We start from the raw sequence: 19,688 nt of genomic DNA on the forward strand, positions 1-19,688 counted from the left end.
CAAGAGTTTTGCATACTGGCTCTCTAATCTGTGCAGCTTTTCTGCATAAATTAGCTTAAGAGGTGCAGTCATTTGAATCTATAATACAGAATAAAAAACATCAAGTTTAAGGATCTTAATCCTTACGCTTGGACATCTGTTATTGAGTTACAATACAAGGTTTTCATGTAAAAAGCAAACCAATGAAATGGATAAAAATTCCACATTCACATACCTCACTGATCTTGGCTTCTTTAAGGCTAGATTCAAATTCTTCTATAGCTCGGTGAACATTTTTATGATTTTCTAAATGGCTTTCAACACTTGGTAAATCTGAGCCCCATTCAGTATGATCAAGCTGCACCTTCAATACAAAAATACTAGGTTTAAAAAAAAATTGACAGCAGGGGCCGGGGAGATGGCTCAGTAGAATAAGCACTTGCCTGGCAAGCGCAAGGGCCTGAGTTCAATCCCCGGTTCCGGAAAAAAAAGAAAAAAAAAATTGACAGCAATAAAGACTAACATGCTCGGATAAGTGCTTGTCTGCCAAGCACAAAGTCCTGAGTTTCTGAGTTTGCTCTCTAGTACAAAAAAATTTTTTTTTAAAAAGGCTGAAATACTCAAGTAAAAACTTTTTTTTACCTGCATCTCATCAACCCAATTCAAAAGATCCTGAACAAATTTCATGTTGACCTCCTCTTCTGTTAAGTTCTGATCCAGCAAAGATGATTTTAGAAGGGGTTTCCGAATCTGCATCAATTTCAGAGACTGCAAAGAGCTCGGCTCTAACCCTGGACCAAAGTTTGGAACGAATCCTGATGGGAAGCCAGGTGTGTAAGCTGGAGTGACAGACGGAGTCAGGCGAGAAGTCAGTCCGGATGACAGGCCAGAGGTCACACTGGACGAGGTCAGGGAAGGTGTTAAACCCTGGGTCAGCCCTGAGTTCAGAGTGGGGGTTAAGGTCTGTGCAAACCCTGAGTTCAAACTTTGCGAAATCCCTGATATCATGAGCTTCGTCTGCTCTGCCGTCAGCATGCGTCCCTTGCTGTACACGGCGGAGCACTCGTTCCTTAAGGCCATAATCTCATCACGCAGCTTTGCAACCCTGAAAAGAAAATCAAAAGGCTTAGGTAAGGCAGAGAATAAAAGGCACTTGTCACAAAGGGTGAACCCGAACGTCACCGGTGGACTTTCTTTGATAACAAATGTATTGCTAATGCAGGATTTATAATACAGAAAGGGTGAGGGCAAAGGGGTATATAAGGGCTCTACATTTAATTTATGCGAAACACTCAGAAAAGCCTATTTTTTACAGTCATCATAATCATACTGGAAAAATTTCACATGCCAATTTTTTTTTTACTGACTGTTGTACTATGAGCACTTTCCACACTAGTCTTTATCATTTAAAAGGACAGTAATGTGCTCATTCTCCTACTATTTGACATTCAGTACAATTCCAAACTTCTATTGTATTTCTAGCATGAACATAAAAGTTTTTTCTGTTTAAATGTTAGCATCCATATTTAGATTTACTGTACACTTCTAAGTAAATTATTGGGTCCAGCAAAATCCATAAATTTTGCTTATCGATAAACATATCTATCTATCTATCTATCTATCTATCTATCTATCTATCCAAACACAAATAGAAACTTTCAGGCTGCGATATATTTCCTAGTCCTAACCTCAAACCCACTTCTTAGAGACATGTGTTTAGACACATTTTCTCCAACATTTTATTATGAACAGTTTTGTAACTAAAAAAATGGAATTAAAGTGGCAATTTTCTCAAATGACAATTAGGACATTCATTCATGCTTCGGTTCTTTCACTCATTCCATCGCGTGCCGCTGGGCCTGAACACGGGCCTTGTGCACATCAAGTCTGGGCTGGGCCACAGCTTCCTCAGCCTCACCTATGTAGACAGCACATAGGCGACAAAAATCTTCCTTCAATGAATACTTCAGTTACAACCTCAGTAATTACTGCATGCAGCATAAAATGCTTTCTCTACTACTAATTTTAAAGAAAGGACCACACATTTCATCTAAAAAGAACTAAGAAACGTATTTCACACAAATATTCCACATTCCAATCCCAAGTGCCCATAAAATACTCGGACAGGGTGAGCCGAGACAGCACTCTTACCTCTGCACCAGCTGATCTGCCTGGTAGTATTTTCCGTCGATAAGGATCTGGACATCAATGACATGCTGGCGTAAAAGGTTCTCACATTCGAGTATGTACCCAGCAATCTCTGCTTCATTCTGAAATTGCACTCCTGATTCCAATCTTTTGGAATCCTGCATTTAAAAGAACTCAATATTACATCTATGAAAAAAGTGTCAGAATTAGCCTTAAATTCAAAACTCCAACTTTTAGGACGAATCCTGCTTAAGCTTTTTTGTTTTACTTTTTAGTTTAAAAATAAGTTTTCCCTTTCTCACTGGTCTTCTAGAGAACAAATATCAGTTCATTACTAATAAATTAAGTTTCTTCTGCAGAGCAAATATCCCAAGAACCAACCGAATGTTATTCAAAAGTTTCAGTCCGTGCAAGCACGCACTGAGTCCCTCCAGCAGCCCAGTGGCTCCCACACCAAACGTACGGACTGGAGAGCGTTTCGGGCAAGCATCAGTTTGTCCTCGCAGATGACACTGTCCCTCTGGACACGGCTGGCAATCTGCTGCAGCATTTCCAACCTGAAAGAAGGGGGGGAAAGGAAGAGAAAATAAAACACTGCACTTCCCTGAAAAATACTGCCATCCCAAAGCCATATGAGTGAGCCGGCACCTGTGTCCTTCGAAGGGTTCATTGCCGAAGCTGATGCAGGAATTGATCAGTGTTGGACCACAATGAACGGAGAGGAAATTTTCATTTGAATCAAGACTAGTTCGAGTGCTAGTAGTGTTACTAAAAACAGAATCACTGCTACGGTAACTATAACTACTACTATGCATTTTTAGTCCTGAAATGACGTTCTTCGACCATTAAAAGCTAACTAAGAAGTAGGAAAAGCTACTTCTACCTCCAACTGTGAAAAGTGGCAACTGAATATTACAACCTAGTGGTTCCTTAAATACGTTCCAACATGCATATGCAACACAGCACATGATACGCTGATAACTGTTCCAAAGAATCTCGCCTAAAGCCATTCGTTTGCTCGCTGAGGTTTGCCTTTTGCAGCTTGTATTAAAGCCTTGCAAGTACAGACAAGGCAGGTGGAGTGGGGCGTCGCTGGAAAGATGTGCCAAATATTTTCACCAAGAGTCATAGCTGCAAACACCTAAAAAACAACCCAGATCCCAGAAACCCAGGGTCCACTAGTGAAGGTCTTGCTGACAACAGTAAGCACCCACGAGAAGACACAAATATCTGATCAGTCTGCTCTTGCAAAGGCCGAGTCTGAGCTGGATAATGCAAGGCAAGGAGCTGGAAATCATCAAGCACCCACAAACAAGAGAAACAAACAAGATTTCCGTTTATGCCACTTGTTCATAAGACCAAATTCACTAGAAGCGTATTCATTTACCTTCTGTGAGACAAGGCACACTAGGGCTAGAATTCAGGGCCTTCTCACTGAGCCCCAACCCCAGACCTTTTCAAAATTTCTCCATTTCAAGACAGGGTTTTTCTAACTCACCACGGTCCCAAGGTTCAGCTCAAACTTGCAATCCTCCTGCCACAGCCACCCAAAGTGCTGGGATTTACAGGAACACGCCACCACGTCGGGCTTCCTTTTATGTGACATGCTTTCAATAATGTTGTCTAAGTACTACAGTCGTTTCATATTTCTAAAAGCCCAAATGCTAAACAAAATACTAATGTGATAGTTGCAAAGTTAATTTTCGCTTTTTTCTCCTTTTGACAAGTCATTACAAGGCACAGGAGAGCGGCGCTTCCCATTTGTCCTTACAAACACCACGCTGTCTAGCTATTATCTGTGGGGCACAATCAATGCCAAAAAACATGTTGTGTCAAGAGAAGTGAAGCCATTTATCCAACCACACTCGGCAATATTTTCCTACCAGCAGCACTACAGAGCCAGACTGTCGTTTCTCTACTCTGAGGGCAAGCTATTTTTCTTTTCATAAGGAAAGGAGAAATTTGAGAGTGCTATCTCAAATATTTTAAGTGCAACTATTTTTTTTAAATGCAATAAATAACAATAGCTAACATTCATAAAGCAATTACTATGTACCAGGAAATGAGCTAATCATTTTACACACAATTACTTCATCTGAAACAGTTTACCACCAAACATGACAGGTCCTATTACATTCTGTGTCCAAATGAGGAAGATGAGGGTTAGACATCAGAAAACTTGTGAATTGTAAGATCACACAATTTGTAGGCTGAGGAAATAATTACAATCCAGGATTCAGTGGCAGGCGCCTGAGTCCTGAACTCTTATCCACATTTTAACATAAATAGAACACTCTAATGCTTACTGCCAAATTGTCACTAGACAGAATGTTGTCCTGTGACTTGAAAGTCTCTGAAGTGCACGTGTTGGTGAGTTAATCTCCACAGCGTGGTGTGGAAAGGTGTGACCATCACGGCTCTGCCCTTACAGGCTGATGTTGCCAGGGCTGAAGTGGCTCAGCCAGCTAAGAAGGCAGGGCTCTGCCGGTGGGGCTGCCTGCTCTCCCAGAAAGGCATGCACGTGTACTGGCCCTGTGTCTCTCCTTACCTTCTCTGCCTTTCCATCTCCACCGGCACAGTGGTCTTCAACAGATACAAGCACCATACTGTGCTCCTCGGTCTCCTGAACTGCGAGAAAAATTTTCTTTGGATGTGTGTGTGTGTGTGTGTGTGTGTGTGTGTGACAGCGAGTGTGTGTATGTGTGTGTGTGTGCGCACACGTGTGCACGTGCATGCATGTGAAGGACTGAACCCAGGGCCTTAATGTGCAGCTATATCTTCAGCTCTCTTTATTTTTATTTTGAGACAGGATTTCACTCCGTCACCCAGGTTGGGCTCAAACTTGTGGCCGCTGCCTCACTTCCCAAGAGTGCCAGAATTCTAAGGCACAGGCCACCACACTTGGCTAATACTTTCTTTCTAGTACTAGTGGGGAGTGAACTCAGGCACCGAGCTATGTATCATCAGCCATTGCTACACTGAGACAGGGATGCAAACATGTGATCCTCCTGCCTCACCTGCTTGCAGAGCTGGGTTTCTGGGGACACGCCCTGTCTGGCCTGGCCAATGTCTCTTCTTTTTAAATTACTCAGTGTGCAGTACTATATTCTATTATAGCAACACAACACAAAGTGGATTCAGACACGTATATTAAATTCTTCTACTACTCTGACCCCTAAAACTCTACTCTTCGTCTTTTTACTTTGGAGTCCTTTTCCTTTACTTGATTAGCTTAGTATCTCATTTCAATCACCCATTTACTGGCTCCATAAAAACCTAAATCTGTGAGTTTCAGGCTTTTTCAATTCCAATGATCCAGTTATAAAAACACAATCTTGTGCTTTAACCAGCAAGCAATCAGTAATTTAATTAAAAAAAAAAAAAACCTGATGAGCCCTCATGTCTTCACTGTGTTATTTCATATTCTAGCAGCGCTGAAGTCAGTGTGTGAGACACCAGCCACAGGACTGTACGAAGCCTCTCTACCAGGGGCCAGCACTGTGTAAAGCGTTTCCACCACAAGGGAGAGGAAAAACAAAGTGTGTCTCCACTCTTGGAACTTGTATATGAAAAACAAGCAACCCTTAATCAAACAAAAACAAATACAAAATTTCAACTAAGACAAGTTGCTCTAAAGGAACAAAGCACATAAAATATGAGAGCGGTAAGACAGGTGAGCCAGCCCAGGAGACATCGAGTTTCCCCAGGAAGAGCTGGGCTCCGCGTGTGATCAGGAGTAAGAGACGCAAGGATGACTGCACAGCCCTGCCAGTGTGGGACCACACACACCCAGGGATGGAGGAGGGCAGCCCTTAGCACACACACGCCCCCACAGAGAGCCTGGAAGCCAACAGGCATGCCACACACATAGGTCCTGGCTGCACAGCCGAAGGAGCAGATCACAGCATCTGTGCCTCAGGCTCAAGGACAGGACAGAAACAGATCAACCCGGCATGGCAGCAGGTACAACTCGAAGGCTAGTCACTTGCCTAAGAAGTGCCAGGCCCTGGAGTCCAGCCCCCAGCACCACCAAATCACAGCACCACCATCACCACTGCCACCACCACCAATGCCACCACCACCACCATCTCGTTTCCCAAAGGCAAATCCACCCCTTCTCTGGGAAAGAGTACAGCACAGTGCGGATGGAACAATGTGGAGCCAGTGACGACTTCATGACATGAATGCATCTGCAGGTGCTTGGCAGACAGGGAAGCTCAGCCAGCACTGACTGTATGTTTTCTCAACATGACCCAGATGCTTTCACATGGGGCAGGCTAGAATCTGGTTTCCACTGCCCAGGGAAAAAGAAGCCCAAGGTTGAAGATACTGTAACAAGGAACAAAAAAGTTGACCGCTAAACTATAGGCTTCCAGATCTAGTGATTTAAAGAAGAGTTTAAGAATTCTTACAGGAAAAAAAAAAAAAAAAAAAGGAATTCTTATGGGCACTTGCCTGGCAAGCACAAAGTCCCGAGTTCGATCCCTGGTACCGCAAAAAAAAAAAAAGAATTCTTATAGGTAACTCTGGTTATAAACTACATTAACCAGGTACAGTAAACCCAGTACTAAAAGAGGCTGAAGCTGAAGATCGCCACATTCAATTCCCACCTAGGAACCGTAGCAAGAACCTTTCTCAAAATAACAAAGGGAAGAAGAAGGGCACGAGGGGCTGGAGGTGTACTTTGGTGGTAAAGGACCCCTGAGTTGGACTGCCAATATCAAACACCAAAGTCAAAATCCCAGAAATTGTGAATACTTATTAAAGGAGACTTTACACACTGTTCCAGCCTACCAGACCCACTCTACTAATACTTTCATTGCTTTACTCCTTTTACCTTCTCAGGAGTGCTTCTACATAAGAAAATGGAGGGTCAGAAAGATGAGCTTCCTTATCCAAGGGTACACACCAAATAAATGAACAAAATTAACACTGGTCCTCCATCAGCCTGGGCCTAAAACTCAAGTTCTTTCCCAGAGAACTTGGGCTCCCCCCACGGGCCGCAGGGTTCTGAGCCCCCGCCTACCTCTCCACCTCAGGACGCAGCGCCTTCTCTCGCTCCAGCATGGCAACAATCAGCTTCCCCCACTCCTTCTCCAGGTCATTTGGGTGATAGCCTTGGAGCAGTTTGATGCGCCCAAATTCTATCCAAATCTTAAGAAAAAAAAAAAAACAAAACTGTGAATGTGAGGCAAAGAACTAAAAAGTTAAAGACATGCTTGATAATGTGAGGGAAATTTCCACTTACCTCTAATAGTTTATAGAGGCGTTTAATTTTTGATTTTTCTGTCTCTTTTGGTGGGATTTCTGTTTCTTTAAACTGTAAATACTGATTATAAAGTGCCTAAGTGAAAGAGAAAATAAATTAAGGGTCAAACTTCAAAGAGATGCTTTCAACGTCTCATTTTTCACTGTTACAAGTGCTATTTACTGTGTAACATGCAGTGGGAACTCCTTTATAAAATTAACACTTGCGGATAATACCAATTCCCCAGCAAATGGTGACCACCGTTACAGAGGAGTTGACGGGGATGTAATTATTGATGTGAGCCATATTTCAACGTGTACCCTCTAGAATCTGAAAAACAATGGCCAAGACAACCTTCTAGGGTTTTATAAAAGTCTCTCAGCATCGAACAAAACAAGAAAGATAATTTTTTAAATGCTGGACCTTAGCTTTCAGTTTTTGGAAAAGTGATTTGATGCAATTCCCAAAAAGAAAAGAAAAAATTTTCTATTTAATGTTCTATCCTTGGAAACAGAATTCTTAGCTAAACAGGGTTAAAATTTAGTTTCGATTTCCCATTGGTCAGTGTAAACAGCTTTTCTTCAATAAATGAAGAAAGACACTGTTAGTTGATGGGCCTATTAATAGAGAAGTCTCAATCACATGGTTGATACTAATTGAATGTACAGATTGATTTACAAGCCTTTTATTTATTGTAGTTGGTAGAAAGATTTTCACAAAAATTATATAGATAAAATGTTTTCTCTTTTTTTGTTTTATTTTCTCATTTAATAAGTATGCTAACTCTTTAATTGAAGCTGCATTAAAACAAGTCCCTACAAATCTTCAGGAGGACACATTTTTGTAGAATTGTATTCAATGGCTGTCTGGTTAAAACGTTTTCTTTCCTGCACTGTGTCCTACTCTACTCTAGACACTACTAAATAAAGCTGCACAGTTACTTGAACTTCTTCGACAAATTTATCAGAATCTGCACTTCTCAGAGGCAGGTACAAATTCATTCAAGGTCTAGACAACAGGAATATATCTGGAAATAAATGCATTTGAAAGTAAAATCTGTTTTCAACTGAAATTGTCGTCCTTTCAGACATCTGTTGGACGTTACACACTCAGCGTCATCACACGGCACCCAATGTTTGCAGCACCGTGATGGGAGAAGGGAAGGACTTCTGCCCGGGGAAGCTGGTATTCATACAGGCAGACATCATACAAACAACACTAAGACACTTTAAAAATGCATCTCACTGACAAATGCCAAGTGACCATCTGCCAAGGACACACTCCCTGTGGCCACGTGAGGACAAGCCAGGCTCCAGATGTTCTGTCACATGCATGAGCAGAGGGAATAATTTCACAGGGCCCACCTTGGGTTATTATAATTTTCATGATTCCCACTCAAACATGAAAACAAAGTTTGAAAGCCAAGGAACTGCAGCTTTGCAGTCAATATTTAATTATCAATTTTTAAAAAGAGTGCTTTGCTCTATTTTTCAAACCCATATGCACAGAATGGGTCAGCTTACTACTCTGCTAAGTTTATATATCTACACCTTTATATTGCTACAACATCTTGCCTCAGAGTCTGACCTAAGTTTTTTGGTATTAATGAATGTTTGGCTAAACCATCGGCCCACGGACACTAGCCTCATCAACGGCAATTCTGAATCTGCGTGATACAATTCAGAACACATCTGTTGCTCCACAGGAGAGGCCCCGGAAGCAGCACGTAACACACTTGAGCCAGCGTGCTCCCTATCACTGGGCCTGTTTGCGGGCTCCCCACGGCTCCTCCTCGCAGTCGTAGGCTCCAAGTACTTCCTACCACCAAACACAATGTGGCAATGTGAGTCCCACACTTTTTAATTCTCAACAAATGTAGCTTAAGGGCCGGGGAGATGGCTCAGTAGAGTAAGTGCTTTCCTGGCAAGCGCAAAGGCCTGCATTCAATCCCCACTTCCGCAAAAAAAAAAAAAAAATCTTAAAACATATATAGACTATCAATCCTTTAAAGATGCTATTTCTATTATGCTTTAATTATTAATACTTAATTTATATTTTCTCTGTATAATAGGGAAATAAGTAAATTAAAAATTTGCCTGCTTATTCATGACTTGTCAGTAATAACTCTTCTTGAATGCCTAAAATTATGGAATTATCACTTAGTTAAAAGTGTTTTATCAATCAATCCTGGCTAACTTCTATGATACCAACCTTTAGTTCTACAGGATTATTAGGAAATGTTCTCTCAGACATTGTAGTCACGTGATGTCTAATCCACTGGATGAGGTAGTTCACCATATTCTGGTATTCAATCCATTTCACTTCAACATCCTGAAGGAATAAAAGGACAGTTTTTTGTTTGTTTTGTTATTTGTTTTATGTATTTAGTATAGTCTCATTGCACAGATCAGACTTGCAGCAATCCTCCTGTTTTTCAGCCTCCCAAGCACTGGGATTACAGGCATGCACCACCACGCCCAGTCTCAATCACTGTCTCAGCAAGCCCCGGGGGCGGCACTGCCACAACACACCAGAGATCAAATCCCCAACCCCTGCATCTGCCTACGCAGGTCCTTTAATACCCTGAACTATCTGGCTGGCCCTTAAAATGATACAGGTTGTGTTTACAGATAACAACATTTACATCTCACACAATTTGTTCAGAAGTCATAACACGAATTTTTCTTATGTAGAAGCTTGACAGGGAGAATCAGCGAAATGGTCTCTTTCTACTCAGCCACAATCCTCTCCATATAAACAGCTTTAAAAACACAGTACCGACGTTGGGCCACTGATATTCTGATGCAAAGATAATGGCTACCACGGACACTGCACGGGGCAGGCTGCTGTGCCTGCATCCAAGACAACAGTAAAAACCAGCGCCAGGATCAACCTGAGGTGCCTTCCAGGGCGCAAGAAGGAGGAGTCAGCAGCAGGCATAAGACAGCCCCGTCATCCATGCCAACCACGCAAGCTCAAAGTCCACTGAGGAGCTGACACTCAGAAGAGTTGTACAACACGTAGGAACCCAGACAGGAATGAACTGGGACGTGGTGGCGTTCCTCAAGTACTCATTCAGCAAACTTTTTAAAAAGGAAAGGAAAAGGCACTGTCAACTGCTATATTCAACTAAGCATTTGGCGAATCTTTATTAGGAATGTATATTGTGCTCTCAGTGTTGTATTAAAAAGTAAAACCTGAAGACATCGTACCTGTTGTCAAGGGGTTGCTACCTAGATGAGGAGACAGGAAAGATACAGTATAAGCAGACAAGCAAAACGAAAAGCATTGTGCGCACACTGAAAGAACTGAAGCTGAAAGTAGTGTGTCAGAAAGACAATAATCAGGCTGGGACGCACTCGCCTGCAAATGACCACAAGGATTTCTTAGGGAAGAAAAGCTCTACAATGGGACCAGTGGTTCTTCGGTTTGGGGTGTAGTAGGGGACATGGAGAGAGGAGACAGAGCAAATGAGATCGGCTCTGACATGGAAATACTTGGCTCTTAATAAATGGCACATTTTAAGAAAACACTGACAAAATGTAGGCAAGAACAATTAATGTATTTGAGTTGACATCTATGTTCCATTTAACCACCAAGGAATGTATCGCCACTGTAAATTTTTAAGCTAAATACATAGGTGTTAGGAAGACAGATTAAGCAATAAAATGCAGAAGTGATGGGCCCCAGGGGCCAAGGACTGGAAAGCCACACCTGTCACGCTAGGTCCAATGTGGAGGAGTAAGAGGCAGAAGTAAAGTGGAGGTCCTGTGAGAAACAAGAAAAGGAAGCAACATCCAGGATCAAAGGGCAATCCTGGCAGGCTATGTGTCAGCACACGCTGCCCAGGGTCAAAGGTACAGGACCGAGGAGGAGGAGAATTAAACTAAGTCTAGAAACAACATAGAGGGATGAGAAAGACACCAGAAAGGGCTCCCAAATGTCAAAGTCATGCAGCAATAAAGGCACCTGTGAGGAAAGGAGCAAAGGCCAGGTCAGGGGACCTCTCCACATGTGTGACACAAACGAACATATCCACGTGTCAGCAAGACCACTGCAAAATGGACAACTGAATTAAATTAGACAAACTTTTGTTTTTGTTTTTTTTAAATTTTATGTGTGTGTGTGTGTGTGTGTGTGTGTGTGTGTGTGGCCAGCTCAGCCCACCAGGGGGCGGGGTTGGCTGACATGTGGTGCTGGGGGATTGAACCACAGTCCCTTTGCTTTGCTAAGCCTGTTCTAAGTAGGTGCTTTAGACCACTGAGCCATCTCACCAGCGCCTAGACAAACTTTTGAGAAACAGTGATCTGATAAATGCCCAATACCCAAACCTGTGTGTCCGCGAACTGGTTCTGTTAACAGGGCCAGATCCAATGACCTTCCTCATTTAAATTAGAAAAACACAGGCCTGTCAATTTACAGCATAGGATCTTAGGCACCTTCAGGACATGGCCCACCTCCTCCGAAGGTAAAAATCTCTCCCTTTCTGCTCTAGGACAAATCCTACCTAGACTTCTACATGGCTGCCTATGTGTCTTGACTGAATTCTTTCATAAAAAGCATGCTGGACACAGGGGTGAGGGATGGCTCAAGTCAAGGACCCCACTTCCCACAGAAAGAAAAACACTATCATGAAATGCGTGTAATATGTGTTTATTAAGAAGTACATTAATGTTCCATGCCGGCCCTGCCTGCAGGGCGCACTGAGAAGGTGATTGAGACTGGGCGTGGCGGCGCGCGCCTGTACTCCCAGCACTTGGGAGGCTGAAAACAGGAGGATCACTACGAGTCTGATCTACATAGTGAGACCCTGTAGACCCTGTACTAAATACAGAAAATAAATAAATACATAACACATTAACTCAAATTATTGTTGTAAGTAGTGCTAATGATTGAGCATTATGTTATTTTCCTGAGTTTAGGTGAAAAATCTACAGGAGGTTATACAACTTGAACAAGAATACCAACCTGGTAAGTGGCACTCAGGATCAGCAGCCAGGTTTGATAGAGCAGAAAGCCAGAGCTCTTTGCTGGACCACCCTGGCGTACAAACTGACAACTGACATCCAGTCTGAAGGATACTGTATATCTGTACAGTGCAAATACTGTATACCTTAGCATACAGTATTTGCACTGAGCCACTTCCCCAGATAATTTTCATTCTGAGATAGGGTCTAAGTTGGCCACCTTGGGCTCAAACATTTGATTCTCCTGTGTCTGCTTCCCAGAATACTGTCAAAATCTTTAAAATGGTGGCACACACCTATGACCCCAGCTTCTCAAGAGTTCCTGCAGGAAATAGGGGGAGCACAAGTTGGAGCCCAGCCTGGACAATTTAGTAAACACTTACCTAAAAAATAAAAGGGTTAGAGACGTGGCTCAGTAGTAGACTTGCATGCACAAGTTCCTGGGTTCAATCCCCAGTGATTGACAGATAGATAGATAGATAGATAGATAGATAGATAGATAGATAGATAGACAGAGAGACAGAGAGATAGATAGATGGACGGACAGATGGACGGACAGACAGACAACATCACAAAATCAGTAACTTCTAGTACAGAAAAACCAATACTCACATTTGCACCGATGCCTTCGCCACCCTCAGGGACTTTGGGAAATGCATCATAGAGAGATGACACATAAGTTATAACTGATTTTTCATCAGGGGAGGAGACATCAACATCTAAAACCAGCAACATAAATTATTTCACGACGTTGGCAGGTTACTTTCCTTTCAGACTTTTTATCCAGTCCCTACTTAGACAAGAAAAACTTACCTTCAGGGTCCAGAAGTCTTATAACACCAATTTTTTCTGCTACATAAAAAGCATGCTCTAAATTTGCAAGGTTGCTTTGAACAGCAACAGTATTCATGTCTATCAGGTCCGGCCTAGGAAAAAATTCAGAGTTAATGACATTTTTTCACATGCCAATTCAACCTTATCATTACACGTACGTCTATGAAACAGCTCCCGCAAATATTAACAACAAGCCTGTGCTAATGCACAAATTTTCTTAACATAGTTAATATCATTTACTGCTCTCAGGAACAGAGAGCAGTGCTGGCAACAAATGCAGCCAGGAAAGCATAAACGTAACTTTCAACCAAGTCCATAAATGCCTCTTCCCCCGCATACAGAGGAAGCACAGCCCCCACGGAACCAACTGAAGTCCCAGCCTTCCTCCCGAACACCGAGCGCGCCTGCTCTGCTCCACAGCAGGCCCCACGAGGCCGCAGGACGCCCTCCGTCAGTGCTCCCTCCCACCCTCAGGGTCACTGTTCTAGCACAGGTCGCCTGGCTCCTCGTGCACGGAGCTCTCCCTGATGCCCCACCCCCGTTCTCTGTTTTCCAAGTGCCTTACACTCCTATCTAATCACTAATGTGGCACGTAGGACATACCCCCATCCCTCCTTGGCCTGCTCAATCACGGTTTGGTACACACGCACATCTTGTTTCTCTCAACTAGCCAACTATCCTCCTACCGAGAAGTATACACACACTAGATACTGTCTCTGGAAAGCTGGTAAGCAGACTGGTTAGTTGGTAATCTGAATGATAAATGGATGACTAGAATAAACAAGAGCGTGCCTCCTAAGTACACATGTACTCTCACATGCATGCTCACTTATGTATACACCCCTGCTCATAGGCGCAAGCATGCACACATGCATGCACACATGCACGCACACGCACTCACACACATAGCACTTCATCTTTTTCTGATCTGTAAAACTCATATGGTGCTGTGAACTGGAGGGGCACCTGAAGCTGGCCCTGTCTCCCTGATTGAGGAACTGCTTGTGAAACACTCCTCACAGAAAGTGACAAAACGTGGCAGTTGGAAACGCCACACAAAGCTAACCCAGTACAAGTGTGAAAACCACAGAAAGAGTAGCACTCAGCCCTAAACTCACTGAGTGAGGCTCCTGAATGACAGCTATCCACAGTCCCCACAGGCTCTCTGCCTGGCTCAAAACAACCTTTTGGGGAACGACAGAAAGAGCGGGAGGCCTTGGAAGTAGTGCAGGATGCAAAGTAATCTGAACACTAACACCATTTATGTGAGAGACGCTTGGAAAACTACAGTCATGTAGAATGTTAAACAGCAGTTTTTATTCTTATTTTTATCTGGTGAGAGGGCAAACTTCCAAAAACACCTACTTAATACTTTTATAATACTTAGAAGTGCTCAAAACCTGGAAAGGTTTCCATCACTGTCTCCACGCTTATATTCCAGGAAAACTCTGAACGATGTTCATATGCCACCAACATCAACACTGATCTTACAAGAACAGTGGATCTACTGGAAACAATAGCGTTAAATGAAAGACCTCCAAAAAGAGTATTTTCAATTCACACTGAATCGTCAGGAATCTGACATCATAAAGGTGACAAAGCAGGGGTGCCTCACAGTCTACAGACAAAAATAAAGTTCTTTCATTAAAAAAGTATTCTGTTTCCCTAAAGTTCACACATTTTAGAGAAATAAAAACCAAGCTTTCTGAATGTGCCAAATCTCGAACAAGAAGGAGCATGTTGTATGAGAACCCTACCATTAGCATAGGGAGTAAACACTGAGTAATCTCGGAGGGAATGAATAAAGTCATTGAAGAATCAAGTTTTTTCGACCAACAGGATAAAGCCCAAAACTTCCTTCAGAATGACATCGCCATTTCAGCACAAAAGCAGCTGAGCCATACAATGAGCTGCAGTAAGTCTGTTCCTTCACTCTGATCTTTAACGCTTTAGAGGAACAGAGATTGAGGCTCTTTACATTAAAAGGCTGTACGAAGATTAGTTAAATAAAAATGGAAAGGGGTAATTAAAAACTGTCAAAAAGCAACAGCATGAAAGCCTTAGCATTCCTTGGCCGCCTGCCCCTCCTTGCCGGTGCCTCAGGCCCTCCACTGCCTCTCCTCCGTGTGCCCAGAGCTCCGAATAGGCCACGCGGGTCCCCTGCCCCTCTCCCTTTGGTCACTGGATAGTACAACCTGCCCACATCACAGCCGTTTTTCCACACAGAAGATGCTTATTTTAATTCTAAAGATTTCATTTCCATATAACATCTTCTTTTTGGGATAGGCCAGCAGAAAATCTCACTGCTATCTGACTAACCCACCATCAGACTGAATCATAAGTGTGCCCAAGGCCACAGCCATATTTTTGTACTGTATTCTAGACAGCTGAACATTGAGTACTCTCATTTCCCTAGTTTATAAAACTTTTCCAAATCATAAAATATAATTCTTGAAGCCACTCTCTATTTTAAATTATTCTACTTAACGTAATCTTTCTAATGACTCAAGCATAGATTTTTAAAATCGTGTATTTATCACCCACTTTTGAATTCATACATGATCAAAGACACCCAAGAACTGAAAATACAAGACAGCATAAATTTTAAATTCAAAAATACTGTATAAAACCAAGAGAAAGCTATAAAATGAAGTTCAAAGTAAAGTCACAAAGCGCAAGCCACTAAGACACAGTGAATACCCTGACCCTGTGCTAAAAACATAGAGTTAAAGCTATCTTAAAATAGCCATTTGTTATAATACAAAACTATTTTGGTTAAAATTAATGTTCACTCTCATCCCTCTTATAGCACCCAGCTTCAAAGTGTTCTCCTTAGACAAAATACGCATATGTCCACACATATATGCATGTGTACATATATGAGCATTTATGTGTATGTAGGTACCCATGTGGACCTAGGTTCATACAGCAGCTCCACTCACATTCAAAGCCTAAGCTTGCTTAACATTAAAATTGAACAGAAGAGTTCTTTTGGAGGATACATAACCCCAAAATATCTTTCAAGGCAGACACTGTATTAACACACTAGCCCACAGTAGGTGGGATTCTCTGGGGAACTGTGGCTGACGTAATATTAATGGCTACAGAAAAGACTACCCACGACTTTCGCACCCTATCATGCCAAACACCAGTACACACGGTCACAAGGAACATGAAACAAAACTGAAACATTTGGAATGGAAGTACCCAGACACATAGTGCAGGGGACAGCGATTAAAGTTAACAGAAAGGAAAACTAAAGTTAGCAAAGAGTGCATTAGTACCTGAGCTGAAACTATGGCAACAGCTCAAAGGTCAGGCAGAGGCAATGTCAACAGTCAAGGTCCAAAGCAGGTTTTTTTTTAAAGCACATAAAATTAAATGATCCAAACTCATAGCTTGTTAGGTTTTGCTGGCTCCCAACCAGCGCTCAGCGACCACACAAGTGACAGAAACAGAGTATGACTGCTTGGCCAACTCCCTTCCACGACTGAGAAACTTTTCCCTTATATATCTTAGGGCAAGAAGAGAGATTTGAAAACATTATCTCATTTGGTCTCAACAACCCTCAGCCATAGGGTTATGTTACTATCTGAGTTTACCGGTGAAAAATCTACAGGAGGTTATACAACTTGACTAAGAATACCAACCCGGTAAGTGGCAATCAGGATTGGGAGCCAGACCTGAGGGGGCAGAAAGCCCGAGCTCTTTGCTAGACCACCCTGGCAGTACCAACTAACACATCCAGTTAGAAGCTAAGATCTCCACATAAAGAAAATGCAGCAAAACGTGCTCCTGGGGAAATGGTGACGGCAATACTCAACAAGAACTACAAGACGGCATGTGCACGAGAGCGTGCATGCCACGCACGTGTGTCTATGTCCTAAAAGGATAACAAGTAAACCATAAGAAATCAGAAGGGCCAGATTATTACCAAAACAGTACTCACCAGCATATATCATACCAATGCTTCCCATAGTTAGAATGGTGTTAGGGCCCTAATCTAGATTAGGTTAGAGTGAAATGCCTGGTTGCTTACATTTTAACAAGGGTGATTCTTACCAGGTGAATCTTAGCAGCCAAGGTTGAGGCCCTAACCATGTTAGAATCCACCATTCTAATACATTTTGTGTGGGCAAGGGGAAAAGAAAAAGAAAGGCGAGCGGCCACAGCACTACCACATAATCATGTAACAATGGAAACAGAAACACAAAGCCCACACAAACACTAGCATGCCTGTTGCCTTCCATCCTCAGCAAGAGACCATGCACCATGGAAATCCTCTCCAGTATTTATTTTTATTGTTTAAATCCAGAAAAAATAACACACTTAGAGTTGGTAGGAGGAGGACAGCTTGTGTTGGCCTCACTTTGGAATACACAGTAAGATTAAGAAGTCTGGAGAAAATAGCATTTCATCAGAGTTTTAAAAATCATAATAAAAACCAATTAAACTTTGTGAGTTATCTGATCATCTCAAAGAACACTTGGTAATAATTTCCTATCTCAATCTTTTAAAAAAATGAATAGTAGAAGAGGGGTGTCCAGGAGCCAGCCAGAAAGCTCAGTGGACTAAAGCACCTGCTTAGGCACAGCTCAGCAGCCTGGGTCCAATCCCCGGTGCCATGGCAGCCCCACCCCCGGGGCACGCTGAGATGGCGATTGAGACTAGGTGTGGTGGGGTGCACCTGCAATCCCAGCTCAAGGGAGGCTGAACATAGGAGAACCACTATGAGTCCAATCTAGTAGTGAGACCCTGTATACCCTGTACTAAAATACAAAAAAAAAAAAAAAGAGGGGTGTCCAGGGCCCAGGTGGTCAAGAGGTGGGGATCAGCACTGAATGGGCACTGTGTCTTGGTCACTGGAGGTGAAAAGTTCCAGAGACAGATGGTGGTGACGGGCACACAACAACGTAAGTGTACTGAATGCCACTAACTATACACTTAAAAAGACTGAGGTGGCATATTTTATGTGAATCTTAGCACAAATTTTCTTTAATTTTGTAAGACAATTTTTGAGAAAAGGCCTCTATAGGGACAAAACAGCAACATCAAAAGCCTCACACTACAAAAATCACCAAGCTGTGCTTCAGGTGTCCTGTGCCTCTTGCTCTCTGTTCCACCGGGACAGACAACATACAACCTGTGGCTCAATTCGTCACAAGAAAAGTAAAACTCAGGAAGCACAGGAGCTGCACTAAGCGCCCACAGAATTCCACTTCTTCCCGAGGAGCATCAGGCATCGTGTGCAACTGAGCAGCTGCAGCTGGCATGAGGATGAGGAATCCCACGATCTGCCTGCGCTCTCAAGAGTCAAAGCAGCACGCCACTGAGTATGCTGAGCAATGTGCACAGCTAATAAAACAAAACCAAAGAAAACACAACCTGAGGCCTTGGTATGGAGTTCCACGCAGTTCTTTTCAGTCAGGAAAACAGCAAGTTCCTTGGCCCATTCACTCCCTCCCTCAATATTTAACAGGCATGAGGCACGAAGAGTACAGCTGCTGTGTACCTGTGCAGGGTGCCGCAGGGTCTGCAGAACACTACTAGACGAGCTGGGAGGAGCACGCCACTGAGGAAAAATGCATGGGAAAACTGTGCTCCAGGATCTGACTACGAGGAGCCGGCAGGGCCAAGCAGCCAGCAGCAAGAGCTACCAGCTGAGGGGGAGGCCAGAGAGGTGACAAGGCCCACAGAAGGCCAAGTGTCACGGACTTCTTTAAAGAATTGCACACTTTTTTCTAAGCACTGTGGCAAATCATAAAAGTACATTAAGAGAGACTGCAAGAGATTAAATCATCAGACCAGGGTCAAAAAGAGAAGACATCTGAAGAGGTTCTGCTTCTTCACAACGGGTTTGCCATGACAGCACAGGTGTAGTGAAAACCACCACTACATCCAAGCCAACATGGGAAAGGAAAAGACTCACATTAATATCAGCATCATCGGACACGTGGACTCCGGCAAGTCCACCACCACCAGCCATCTGATCTACAAATGCAGTGGCATCAACAAAAGAACCACTGAAAAATTTGAGAAGGAGGCTGCTGAGACGGAGAAGGGTTCCAACCCTGGGTCTTGGACTAGCTGAAAGCCGAGCGTGAGCGTGGCATCACCACTGACATCTCCCTGCGGAAATTCGAGACCAGCAAGTATTACGTGACCATCACTGATGCTCCTGGACACAGAGACTTCATCAAAAGCATGATCACAGGCACGTCTCCAGCTAACTGCACTGCCCTGACTATTGTTGCTGGTCTTGGTGAATTCGAAGCTGGTATCTCCAAGAACGGTAAGACCCATGAGCATTCCCTTCTGGCTTACACACTGGGTGTGAAACAACTAATTGTTGTTTAACAATTGGATTAACAAATGAGTTAACAAAATGGATTCCACAGAGCCACCCTACAGCCAGAAGAGATATGAGGACATTGTTAAGGAAGTCAGCACCTACATTAAGAAAATTGGCTACAACCCTGACAATTTCTTTTGTGCCAATTTCTGGTTGGAAT

General features: G+C 43.0%; 1 protein-coding gene across 9 annotated transcripts in view; it reads right to left on the reverse strand.

Moving 5' to 3' along the window:
- Dst (dystonin) overlaps positions 1 to 19,688 on the reverse strand; it is a 482,621-nt gene that overhangs the window by 185,293 nt on the left and 277,640 nt on the right. For all 9 annotated transcript variants that reach the window (XM_004623003.3, XM_023701151.1, XM_023700937.1 and 6 more), the window contains 10 exons: positions 13,156 to 13,268; positions 12,955 to 13,061; positions 9,587 to 9,706; positions 7,376 to 7,471; positions 7,154 to 7,281; positions 2,591 to 2,684; positions 2,131 to 2,285; positions 622 to 1,084; positions 215 to 343; positions 1 to 78 (listed from right to left, as the gene is read on the reverse strand). In XM_004623003.3, coding sequence (XP_004623060.1) covers positions 1 to 78; positions 215 to 343; positions 622 to 1,084; positions 2,131 to 2,285; positions 2,591 to 2,684; positions 7,154 to 7,281; positions 7,376 to 7,471; positions 9,587 to 9,706; positions 12,955 to 13,061; positions 13,156 to 13,268 — 1,483 coding nt within the window. The remainder of the gene's footprint in view (positions 79 to 214; positions 344 to 621; positions 1,085 to 2,130; positions 2,286 to 2,590; positions 2,685 to 7,153; positions 7,282 to 7,375; positions 7,472 to 9,586; positions 9,707 to 12,954; positions 13,062 to 13,155; positions 13,269 to 19,688) is intronic.

Source organism: Octodon degus, unplaced genomic scaffold (assembly GCF_000260255.1).
Source record: "Octodon degus isolate 3935 unplaced genomic scaffold, OctDeg1.0 scaffold00001, whole genome shotgun sequence".
In the NCBI taxonomy this organism is placed as follows: Eukaryota; Metazoa; Chordata; class Mammalia; order Rodentia; family Octodontidae; genus Octodon; species Octodon degus.